Raw genomic sequence first — 12916 nt, 5'->3', positions numbered from 1 at the left:
TCTGAATGCTGATCAATTTTATTAACAAAAATGTGCATGGACCCTTAAATAGTAGATGCTGGGGTTGGCCTAGCCATATCTCCCTCTCATTTTATCATTTTAAGGCATTTTGTTCATATTCTAATTGCAAGTGTCTGCATCTTATTGCCTGAGAGCTCTCTTTGGTTGGTTGGAGGCTGCTGGCAGGCAGGAAATGACATAGAATTAATGATCCCTGGAACAGCCCCAATCAATGACAGAGTATAAATTCCCCAGCTCCTTTGCCACATTGCTAAGCTGTCGTTAGGTGAAATATGCTACACTGGCTCTCAGAATTCCCCAGTGGGCTGAAGCTCCTTTTCTTCATTGTGGTAACTGCCCGATAATGCACACTTTATTAGGGTCTTTCCCCATGTTGCTTTCTATTGGTATTTCCTGGAAACCCCTCCAAAGAAACTTCTTTCTCTCAAATTCTTATATCAGGAAATGCCTCTAGCAAAATAATCAAAGATATCTTCCCATCCACTTTTGTATAGAAAGGTTCTAATTTTTCTATCAGAATATAGGTATTATAGATAATATGAAAAAACCCTAGGAAAGAAGTCACTAAAATTTGGTCAGACAAAAACAGAATGAGGGCTTCCTGAAATACAGAGAGCAAAATTACTAAAATAAAGGAAACAAACAGACCAACAGTGAGCTGTGGGAAAGAGCAGTGGCCTAACATAAGTGTAACTGGAGTTTCAGAGGGGGAGAATAAAGGTAAGAAGAGAGAAAATTTATTTGAAGAAATAATGGTGACCATTTCCTGAAAACTATATATTCAGATCCAGTAAGCTAAACAAATCCTCAGGCAGAAAAAATACAAAGAAAACCATACCAAGATACAACAAAACCAAATTATTGAAAACCAGTGGTAAAGAGAAAAATCATTAAGGAGCCAAAAAAAAAAAAAAAAAAAAATACAGAATTGAAAAAGGTGAGAGGTGGACCAAATTAAATTTGGGAGAAAGGAATTTATCTTTTTTTGCAACTCCCTCTCCCAGAGCTAGGGAAGATAAACTGTATTCCTGTGTGCCCAGTCATGAAGCCTTTAGGTCTACAACCTCCTGAAGTGTGGGAAAATGCATTATCTATTTTTTCAGAATCAAAATGTAAATAGTGTTTTTTTCCTCCACTTTCTATCCTAGGGTCCATTTACATCACACAATATATAAGTCAACAAAGTTTTTTGCTCAGCATTATTTATTTGAATCGTGGACTCTGTTTCCCTTCCCTTTCGGGAGTAATTAGCCAAGAGAAGGTTTACCACTTTGGCGAAGAAAAATATTATTAAATTGACCATTCTTGTGTTTCTTTTCCAGCGAGGAGCAGAAGTGCATGTAGTGCCCTGGAATCATGATTTCACCAAGATGGAGTATGATGGGCTTTTAATTGCCGGAGGACCTGGGAACCCAGCTCTTGCACAACCACTAATTCAGAATGTCAAAAAGGTGCAGTGAACCTGGGATAGTCTGTCTGTGTGTGAAGTGGAGAGAGTCTTCTCTGCACGGCCGAAAAAGCTGTAATATATTTTATTTATACAAGTAATTTTTTAGTACTCCTATTTGTGACCTCTGAGGCAATGTCAGCACAGATAGTATATAGGGGGAACCAACGAGGAGAGAGTTCCACAGGAAGAAGAACAAAGAACTTTAGACAAAGTGGCTGGGATTGTGTCCTTGAGTGCAGAGAGCTGGAGTCCAATCTCCAAATGTGTTGTCTGTACAACTTGGGACCTATAAGACCTTCAAGGTTCCAGAGAAATATTAAATTAGGTGTAGTTTAGTCTGGATGTTAAGTACATTCTATTGAACTTTAATGCTGCAAATTGTCAATCCTGTCCTTATTTATCGTCTTTTTATTCAATTACTATTCTCCTTACCTTGTAAATTAAGAAAAAAAAAAGAATGCTTCATTTTATTCCTTCAGAGATTGCATGTTTTGGAATCGTTCTTCTGGAGTAATAAAATTTTTCCCTGACTTAGATCTTGGAGAGCGATCGCAAGGAACCATTGTTTGGAATCAGTACAGGAAATTTAATAACAGGATTGGCAGCCGGTGCCCAAGCCTACAAAATGTCTATGGCCAACAGGTAAGGCAGTTATGCTTCTGTTTACATGTCAAACTGGCTCTGGAATACTGTTAGTAACTAAACCGAAAAGACTTAGAGAACTTACATGCCATTTTCTTCAGAATAAATCGATAAGCACACTATTATATGGTTCACAGTTGTCTGACTACCTGATACCACTTTTATCGCATTTTGGAAAGGCAGCCTTCTCTAACGATAACTTTGCTGTAGTTTAAAGTTATTTTCCTTTCCTTGGCATACATTGAAGTTATAATACTCAATCAAGTAATATTCCAAGGGAAATTGTTCTGATTTTAAGCTTGATTTCAGAGCACTGAGTGATAACATTGTAAAACTCTAGTGTGACTTAAGAACCGAGAGATCTTCACCTCCTCTTAGTTTTACTTCCTTACTCCAAATGATGTTAATTTATTCAACATGGAACTTTCCACCCTCCACATAAAGTATAATTCAGATTGATTCAGGACTGAGTAGTTATCTCTTTATTATCCCCCAAGAACTCTTCTTTGGCTTTAAAATTACTGTAGCTCCCTTAAAATAAGTGGCTTATATTTGTCTCTGTTAAGCTAGTGAGCAAATCTTAGCTTTTGGTTATGAGTGCAATTGTCCTTTTCTAAAACTGATTACAGAAGTTTAATAGAACTGATATTTAACGCACAGCAAAGCTTCCTGAATTGAATTTTTTCCTAAAAATTATTGGGATTAACAATCTGTGACTTTTCTCATGGAGTAATTTTCACTAAGCAATTGAAACGTTTGAATTTTAATAGGCTTTTCTTGTTCACTATTTTACAACTAATGCATTTATATTCTTTTCTTCACTTTTCCTTTTCCATATTCTTTTTCCCCTTTTCCCTCCAGAGGGCAGAATCAGCCTGTTTTGAATATCACAAACAGACAGGCTTTCATTACTGCTCAGAATCATGGTTATGCCCTGGACAGCACCCTTCCTGCTGGTTGGAAACCACTTTTTGTGAATGTCAATGATCAAACAAATGAGGTAAGTGCTCTCAGTAAACCTGTTGAGTGAGTGATGAGAAGTGCAGGACTTTTAATACTCTGTTTTACAATTACCTTTCCCTTGTTTATGTGGGCTTTTCTGGGATGTGTATGTGGAAGAATTCTTGTTACAGATTATTTCCCACAGCCCTCTGCTTTTTAAAAAGTCATTTCTCTCTGTCCTATTCTCTTATCAGTTCGACTCATTAAGATCCACAATTTGAGTGGTTAATCAATGGCTATCTTACACATTCATTGCTAATGGGTGATTGGTGGAGGTCTGTTTGAGCCTTGTCTACGTGGGTCTCTGGGACTCACTTAGCACTGAAGTAGCCTTTGAGAAGACCCTTGGAGAAGTAATTTAGGAGTTGGAGAAAAGAAGAGGATTTGAGTTTATTCTGAACCAGAGCCTAGAGGGGCCTCAAAGGCTATAGACCAAATCAGTTGTTTTTAGTAAGGGAACGACACCAGTTGAATCTTTATTGGCCTATTTGTATTAGTACTGTTTGTTTTTAGAATGTTCTCAAACTTTTAACTTAGTTTTTAAAGTTTGGACTTTATTGTCCACTGAATCATAGCTAGTCCTGGTTGACATTCTTTGTTACTGAAGGAATTTCTTCCCGTTGCTTTTTCCTTTAGGGGATTATGCATGAGAGCAAACCCTTCTTTGGTGTGCAGTTCCACCCAGAAGTCAGCCCAGGGCCAACAGACACTGAGGTACGTCAGAAAGATGAGACCTATTATATATTAAAAATTTTTTAAATCAGAAATATATTTATGTGAAAAATTGAGAAACCAAAATAATCACCTGGGTGGTCTTAGTACAGAACATTCTTAAAAAGAGTGCTTTGGGGCTTCCCTGGTGGCACAGTGGTTGAGAGTCTGCCTGCTGATGCAGGGGACATGGGTTCGTGCCCCGGTTCGGGAAGATCCCACATGCCGCGGAGCGGTTGGGCCCGTGAGCCATGGCCACTGAGCCTGCGCGTCCGGAACCTGTGCTCCGCAACGGGAGAGGCCACAGCAGTGAGAGGCCCGCATACTACAAAAATCAACAACAGTGCTTTGATAATGCCCATATTGTAAGAAAATTTCCCTCCATGAATATCATGGAGGGAAATTTCTATCTTTTTAAACAGTTAAAGTGGGAAAGCGCTTAAGAAACTGATGCAATGTGATTTTTATTTAAATGAGTATCATTCTAATATATTTAGTTCTGAAATTTACAATTGTGGTACTATGCAAATGAATTCCCTCTTGCTATCTCATTCTCATAACTGAAATGAAATTTTAATCCCCCATCTGTGACTTCACAAAAATCCCTATGGCAACTGTTTGCGTAGCCACAAAGGGAGAATAAACAGCAGCAGGAGCAGGAAGGAGGTCAGGGGTGTCGGGGAGGGTATACATGCACATACATACGAGTCAGGTGGCTTAAGAAAAGAACCATAAGGAATGCTTAGAGGAGTTTTGTTTTTCATTTAAATATTTTTACTTTTTTGTGTAAGCTTCTGGTTCAATGTTCAAGAACATCTTTCCAAACAAGAGCTTGTGGTGATACTCAGAAAAGTCTGGGAAGTCGAAGTGACTCTTCCTCTCCTATACCCTAGGGCCTCCAGTAGTAATGCTGACAATTCTTCCTTGTCAGCAGATGCTCTCAGAAAAGACACCTGGGTAAAACAAAGAGGAGAATAAAAATTTTCCCATTGTAGACTCTACTTCCTTATCCCTGAGTTGCCTTTTCAGATATTTGTACTTTGTTCTTGTTTTAATATTATTAGGAAAGAATGATTCTTAATAGCCAAAGTCACTACAACATTACCTACCCATGATGACACTCAAAAATAAAATTTAGTTTCATATATCTATTGCCTAATGCATGTTAATAGTTTTTTAACTTAAAATTTAAATTATTTGCCTATAGTAGGACTTCAGATTAGGAACACTGAAATTAAGATATGTGATATGCAGTATCACTTAGTTCTTTTTTCTCCTGTCCTGCCAAATAGTTGCAAAATAAATATCTTTGTTGAAATTTGTCACCTCTAGTGCAACAGTGGAAGTAAATCATTGATAAAGTTTAAGAATAACCTTAGAGATATTTTTATACATAATACAATCTTTATAGATATTTTTGACCTAATAGAAAATTTAAATATCCAGTTATTTCTAACTTTAGGGTGCAAAAGTAATATAGCTTCATTTTTTTTTTTTGCATAGTTAGAATTTTATTTAGAAGAAGAAAATGATTCATAATTAAGGGGCTGAAAATGACATTCTCAGGAGGCATTATTTGAAATGTTCATTCTCTGCTGAAAACTTTTTTTTTTTACATCTTTACTAGATTATAATTGCTTTACGATGTTGTGTTAGTTTCTGCTGTACAACAAAGTGAATCAGCTATATGTATACCTATATTGAAAACTTTCTTTTAATAGGATTTGACATGAGCAGTTAGAAGTGTTTATTTGATCTAATTCTTATAGCAGTAAATATTTAGTTTTGCCAGCTTTGGCAAAAAAAAAAAAAAAAATACTGCATAGCAATACTCATCCTAAAAAGTTATTTGTTGCTTATCTAAAGTTCAACTTGAACTGAGTATACTGTATTTTATCTGAGAATTTTGTGAGTTTTGAAACTTCTAACTAGTTGGCTATATTTTTTTCTAGTACCTGTTTGATTCCTTTTTCTCACTGATAAAGAAGGAGAAAGGTACCACAATTACATCAGTTCTACCGAAGCCGGCCCTAGTAGCATCTCGAGTTGAGGTCAGTGTATGTGGGCTTCCTTTTGGTTTATGTATTTTGGATTTTCTCTGTTGTGTGATGACTTCTTTTTTAAGTGAATGATGTAAACCTTTTTGATGTCTATGAAAAATGATTGGTAATATTGCAGCCACCCATCATTTTAGCATCTAATTATTTGGTCTGTTCTAGATGATTCATTGGATGTTCATTGGAATCTTCATGTTTTGATTTTAAAATCATATCTTTTAAAGTTCACTTCTAGAACATTTGTAATGAAAATAATTTAATAGAAAATAAGGTTTAATTTAGTTTCAAATTTGATATATTTTCCATTACTCAATAAACCATACATAGCCCTATGTATGCTTGAGATACAGTTCAGGCTACAGAATCATTATAGATGATAGAAATTTTTGTTTCAACGAAAAACCCAAACGAACTTTTGGACAACCCAATACCTCTAAAGAGCAGATAGATAAGGATTAATATAGTGTAAGACTCGACTCCTTATTTGTTTGAATATGTATTTAATATGGAAAGGTTTCTACACATTTCCTTCATAGTTAAGGCACACCCACACCCACACCATTATTACATAAAATTTAGAAGGGTGTATGTATACTTTTAAGTATATACATACACATATATATATATAAAATCCTCTTTTTATGAACAAAAAGAATTGACTTATATGTTTACATGAAATGATAAATTGAGTTAGATGGTTTGTTTTAAAGATTTCTGTGACAGCCTTTTTTCCTGAGATGGAGAGATGGGAGGTAATCCAGCCACTCAGTGTAGAATCAAACTGTGGATTCTTGGTAGCTAAAGAAGCCACCCCACCATACAGTGTATTTCTCAAAATATCAACTCATGTTTTTCAGATGCTTTTCTTTTTTTAAATGGTGAGGGAAAAGTGTAATTTGGGATTCTACATTGCATTGCACATAGTAGGCACTCCATAAATACAAAACAAGTTTCCCAAGTCCTTGTCTCTTGCAGTGACCTAGAACATCTTTCTCCTCTGAAGGGCTTGGCAGTTGTGGTTAAAAAATAAGCAGAATTATTATTTGCTTGAAATCATATATACAATTTGTATTAATTTCAGTATGCTGCCAAAACATGATCTTTTCATTACTGTATTTTCTGTAAATATTTCTGGACTGAACTGCAAAGTAAGGCAAAATGTAAATATGAAGGTGTCCCTGTGTCCCCTTGCCTCCTGTGTTTTCTCTTCGTTTGTTAGGAAGGGCTTGTTTGTATTTATGCCTAGTCTTTGTCCAGTAGAAACCCATGGAACAGTAACACATTTAGTCAATTAAATTTTAAGGAGATTTTTATCTAAAAATTATATATAAATTATATTTATTTTATATACACATATAGATATACATTTCCATATATGTTTATGTAGTTATTTTTAGATATTTATATATGTTTAATTAAAATGTAGACCTCTTCCAAAAAGTTTTTACTTAAGGGCACAAAAACATGATCTTTGGAAATTCCTTTTTGAAATTAGAGATGTTTAAATTGTTGGTCTTCTTACACATATATTATGTATATTTCAAAACATTGTACTTTAAATCACCACATAAACACAGACAATATAGTTTATCTTTCCCATACTTAACAATGACTAATTTCCCCATCTTAATAATAAAAGCAATGCTATCTTCTTATTGCTTACAGGTTTCCAAAGTCCTTATCCTAGGATCCGGAGGTCTGTCCATTGGTCAGGCAGGTGAATTTGATTACTCGGGATCGCAAGCTGTAAAAGCCATGAAGGTGAGAGACTCTGATCTTTGCTGGAATTAATATACACTCCCTTTAATGAGTCTAATTAGTATTTTATAATTTAGATTTATGACACTACCTCTTTTCAAAGTCACTATAATTAATTTCCTTCCACATCTTATATGAAAGGAAGTTTGATCACAGACAAGATTTTTAACTTAAATGTGCACACCTGCAACTTAAGAAGGTTGGATTGATCTCCAGAATTGTCTATGTTATCACCTATTTATATTGAAACCATAAATCTACACTTATAGATGTTACTCAGTGAGGCAGTGAGCTTTTAAAACATATTTGTCTTTTGTGTGAAAGAGGGAACTTGGGTATCCCTGGTGCTCTAAAGTACTTCAAGTGTTGTACAGGATGCTTCAGGCATCTCTTTGGTTGAAAGGGGGAAGATCCAGCTGGAGGAACAAAGGAAACAATGCCTTTTGTTCAAGCTTTAGAAGTTATTGCAGGTCACCTAATTCCCCCATCTGTGACTTGGACTGGCTGACCTACCAGGAAGGTATGGCTGGATTTTCAAGTGGAATAGAGGGTTTGATACCTAAGTTGGGAAGAATATCCTCCCTGTTTCTTCAGAGTCTCTCGAAATCTCCCCAACCTTTAGCATAGTAAAATAAACCTTTAGAAAACTGACACTGTAAGTGTAAGATATTTCTACTGAAGAGCTAACTTGGCTTCTTTGGTGTCCTTATTTTCCAGGATAGTCCCCATTTTGGTGCCAATCAAGCCATCCAAAGTCAATGTGAGCGCTCTGTGACCTTGCCACAGGCTTTGTGGAGTCAAGCCACTCTTACCAAGAGAGCTGGCTAGGAGAGAGCAACATAGGGAAGGAAGGAGGAGACTAGGACAACCAACAAGAGAAAGAGTTGGCCAAAATTTTCCTTTTTTTCTTTGCCTTATTCAGTATTCTATATACAGAGATTTTCACCTGACAGATGTCTGTTGAAAATAGACACAACCCCCCAGTTACCCTTCTCTTCTTTCCATTTGTTTTTATTTTCAATACTCTTCTCCGTACACGCATGGATGGTCACCCCATGCACACATTTTTTGTGTACATTTTCAAAGTGTGCTTTATTTCACTGTATTAAGATTCAATTTATCTTTAGACAGATAATTAGTGGGTATCCAATGGTTCAGATTGGTTAGAACAAAGTCTAAGTGTGTTAAGGGTTTAGAACACATTTAAGTAGCATGCAATTTTTTATCCTATTTGGTAGTTTTATAAAGAATTAATATTTTCATAGGTTGTATTTTTTATATGCATTACATCCAAAAGGTGAAGTTATTGATTTGAACTGAAGAATAGGAATTATTAGATATAGCATTGTGATTAAGAGGTTAATGAAGATGAATTTATGAACTAAGTATTTTTAAAAACTTAGATTATGCATAAATTATAGCTGGAATTATATTGGAAAAAAATTATGTAACATTTATTAAAATGGTTTGAATAGACACTCATCACATGAATTTATGGGACCTTTTCCTATGTAATCTGATTTATAAAAATAGCTGTATTCGTTGCATAGCACATGCGGGAAAATATTTAACAAATATACCTATCCACTGGTACTTTGCTATAGTAGTGAGACAGTCTATAACTTCTGTTTATGATGTGCTCTCCGTTTGGACTCAATTATTTAAATTCTAACCCATATTTTAAATGCATTTGCTTATCTGTATGTATCTATTCAATATTTTGTTAACAGTACTCTTTATAAAAATAGTTCCTTACAATCTTAGACAGGACTCATATTGAGGAAAGGGCGTAGAACTTGAGTCATAAGACTTGGATTAGAGTCCTAATTTTGTCATTTATCAGCTGTATGATCTTTGGCAGGTCACTTAACCTTATTGAATCTCAGTTTCTTCATCTGTAAGGTGAAAATTTCTTTTATAGTCTTGCTATAAAAATCAAGTAAATTAACAAAAAAAGTACACTACAAGTTTTAAGGCACTATTTGCATTTAAAGTAGTATGAAATATATTTAATTTTTCATTTGGATTCATCGCACCCCCAAGGACATGTAGAGCTTTCAATGATGATTTCTATACTTTCATATGAATATTTTGTTGACTTTTTAGAAGACTTCAAAATTGACATGCTAATAGGTAAAAAAACAAGAAACATCTGGCCAGATTTCATAATAATTATTTTACTAAATGTCGCCCTCATCCTGGTCTATAAAGCTATTATCCTTAGTAGCCTACATGAAGAATTATTTTAGGGGTCTCTCCAGATGTCAGGAATGAGATAGGGCTATATCTTCATACACACACAAATTTTTACTTTTTATTTTTTGCCATATGGTCATTTTCTTTTTATATAATATGTATAAACAGTTGTATAATGGTCTTTGTCAAAGCACTACAGCAGGCATGAAAATCTAAAGAAAATGGAAACCAGCAGAAGGCTCTCAGTGCTTCCAGCTAGAAGGGAACATATTATCTTGCATTTAAAACGTATGCTCAATGTTGTTCTTCAGTAAACGTTAGAAAAGGAAGCAGCTTTGATGCTGCCTTTTTTCCATTTTATGTTTTACTCATTCAAAAATATTTGGAATATTTTATTCTTTTAAGGTCGACTGAGCTGTAAAATTGAGTAGTATTTGTAGACCTCCAGTCAAATTCTATAGAAAACATCTCCAGCTTTCCTTGATACCTACAGTGACAAGGAATTCAGGGTGATCCTCATGAGGTAGCCAGCTCTTTTTGGATAGTTTTATTTTCAAGCAGTTTTCTTCCTTCCTTTTACCAAATGTTTGTCATCCTTTAACTTCCATTCACACTGGTCCCATTACTGATCTCTAGAGCCCACAGAATAACCTAAAAGTTTTGTTACCTGTTAATACCCTTCATGTGAATATGACTTTTCTCTTTAGACCATATATTAAGATTCTAGATCTTTTTGTTTCTTTCAGGAAGAAAATGTCAAAACTGTCCTAATGAACCCAAACATCGCATCGGTGCAAACCAATGAAGTGGGCTTAAAGCAAGCAGATACTGTCTACTTCCTCCCCATCACCCCTCAGTTTGTCACAGAGGTTATCAAGGCAGAACGGCCAGATGGATTAATTCTAGGCATGGGTGGCCAGACAGCTCTGAACTGTGGTGAGTTCTTTTAAGTTTAATTGCAGAGTTTTGGTTCACACACTTATATATAATATTTTTTTGTTTGAACTTATTTAGCAGTTGTGCTCTGTGTGTTCATAAAAGTTTTCCGCTGTGTGAGGAAGCTTAGTAAACAGCCACCTGAAAATGTCACATGATGAACATTACCAGTTTATTTCACAGAACAGCTGGGGGACAAAAAGAAACCTTTTGCTTTAATGCTCCATGGTGACTGAGTAGGTTTTTTGAGTCCCCCTCCTCTGTCCCAGGATACTGCTTTTCTCTGTTACCAGTGAAACTCTGAGAACTATTATGAGTGAAAAAGGGGAATTAACACTAATTAAGTGCTCTGTGCTCCTATGTATCAGCCCTGTGGCATTTGACTTTCACATATATTTCCATGTTTACATAGATCAGTCTCTCTACCATCCCTTCATGCATCTGCTGAGTCCAATGCTCTGTCCTATTTAAAATATTTCAAACCTTTAGAATTCGATCATGAATGAGAATCTCACTGGCTAGTTTGGGTAAGCAGTTGGTGATATAATTTGTATGTCAACTATAAAAAACAGGCAAAGTTAGATGTTAAGTTAGTGGGAACACAAACGATTTTGTTAATTTTTAACCTAGATAGATACCCACATCACTGAGATTATTTACGTAAGAGGAGCTCATTATAGGAATAGACCTTCCTTAGAAAGAAGTGAAATATACTAAAATCTTAAGGCTCACTGTAATCCTATGATTTTTATTAATGAGAATAATAAAAATCATTTGGGGAAGGTGATAATATACATAATAGTAGCACTAGCAAAATGTTTTGCTAAAATGTCTTCAGAATTTTTCTTTCAAAAATTTTTTTACTCTAAGTGCAATTCTGTTGTGGACTCTGGTAGCTTTTTGGAGTTAAGATTTTTTTTAAAAAAAGTTGTATTCAGATATCTGTTATAGGAAACATAAGAGTTTGATATGTTAAAAACTGATTTATTTTGTTTTTCTGTAGGAGTGGAACTATTTAAGAGAGGTGTGCTCAAGGAATATGGCGTGAAAGTCCTGGGAACCTCAGTTGAATCCATTATGGCCACAGAAGATAGACAGCTGTTCTCAGACAAACTAAATGAGATTAATGAAAAGATTGCTCCAAGCTTTGCAGTGGAATCGGTAAGAAATCTTTGTTTTGGAGAAACAGGACCATTATGTGTCTTGCGCTGTAGAGGGAATGATTTGTCATGCCTAAAAATAATAAAGTATTATATTTGTATATGTTATCTTCCAGAAATGTGTTATTACTTCAGAGACACTGTGTATTAATTGTGGCATTCAATGCTAAAACATTAGGGACAGGTATTAATAGTTTATTTTTATGAAAAGGGAAGCATAAGCTCAAAGATGATGTGGTTTATCAATGGTTGAAGTGACCTGAGTATCAAATCTCCTGAATCAAAACAAAGAACCATATCAATGCAATGCCAAAGTAATTTTTACCTTCTTCCTGGGATCAGTCACACATTTTGTAAGTGCGAATGTCCTGCAAATGGGAAATGGTTGAATTTAAATTTTTTTTTAGGGACTTCCCTGGTGGTCCAGTGGTTGTCTCTGTGTTTCCGCTGCAGGGGGCACAGATTTGATCCCTGGGTGGGGAAATAAGATCTTGCATGCCGTGCAGCATGGCCAAAAAATAAACGAACAATTTATTTTGTTGTTAGAATGGAATAAACATTTTACAATAAAATTATCTAGAAAAAAAAAGACATTGGATCTAATCAGTAATATTTATGACTGAGAAACCTGTGGCTTAGATGGTTAAAGAGGACAGATTATTTTGCATTTCTCTGAATCATTTTCCATCGTATCCTGTGCCTATTGATGGGCTATTACCAGGTGCCAGGAAAAGATCAGCTTCCTGTGCATCTCTTTTTGTCCCTGACTTTATTCCTGATCTCAGTCAGTGAAATAGGGGTCCTGGAGACTGTTTCTGATGCAACTTCCTCAGTGTAGAAATAGGCAAATCCTCTGGGATAAGGCAAGTACTGCTGGGACAACTAAAAATGGGCTATGTATGTTTTCAGAAAAACATGCTATCAAGTATATAGCATGTTGCAAAGCTGTCAATCAGGAACAATCCCAGGATAGCCCTGCTGAA

At 35.4% G+C, this 12916-nt stretch overlaps 1 protein-coding gene across 1 annotated transcript in view; it reads left to right on the top strand.

Moving 5' to 3' along the window:
- CPS1 (carbamoyl-phosphate synthase 1) overlaps positions 1–12916 on the top strand; it is a 145770-nt gene that overhangs the window by 42952 nt on the left and 89902 nt on the right. Inside the window, exons 8-15 of the mRNA XM_007470013.1 lie at positions 1344–1472; positions 2007–2113; positions 2975–3113; positions 3752–3829; positions 5779–5877; positions 7549–7644; positions 10584–10773; positions 11777–11934. Of these exons, the coding sequence (XP_007470075.1) occupies positions 1344–1472; positions 2007–2113; positions 2975–3113; positions 3752–3829; positions 5779–5877; positions 7549–7644; positions 10584–10773; positions 11777–11934 (996 nt within the window). The remainder of the gene's footprint in view (positions 1–1343; positions 1473–2006; positions 2114–2974; positions 3114–3751; positions 3830–5778; positions 5878–7548; positions 7645–10583; positions 10774–11776; positions 11935–12916) is intronic.

Source organism: Lipotes vexillifer, unplaced genomic scaffold (genome assembly GCF_000442215.2).
Source record: "Lipotes vexillifer unplaced genomic scaffold, Lipotes_vexillifer_v1.1 scaffold138, whole genome shotgun sequence".
NCBI classification, from domain to species: Eukaryota; Metazoa; Chordata; class Mammalia; order Artiodactyla; family Lipotidae; genus Lipotes; species Lipotes vexillifer.
This window is presented reverse-complemented; position numbering and strand designations above follow the sequence as displayed.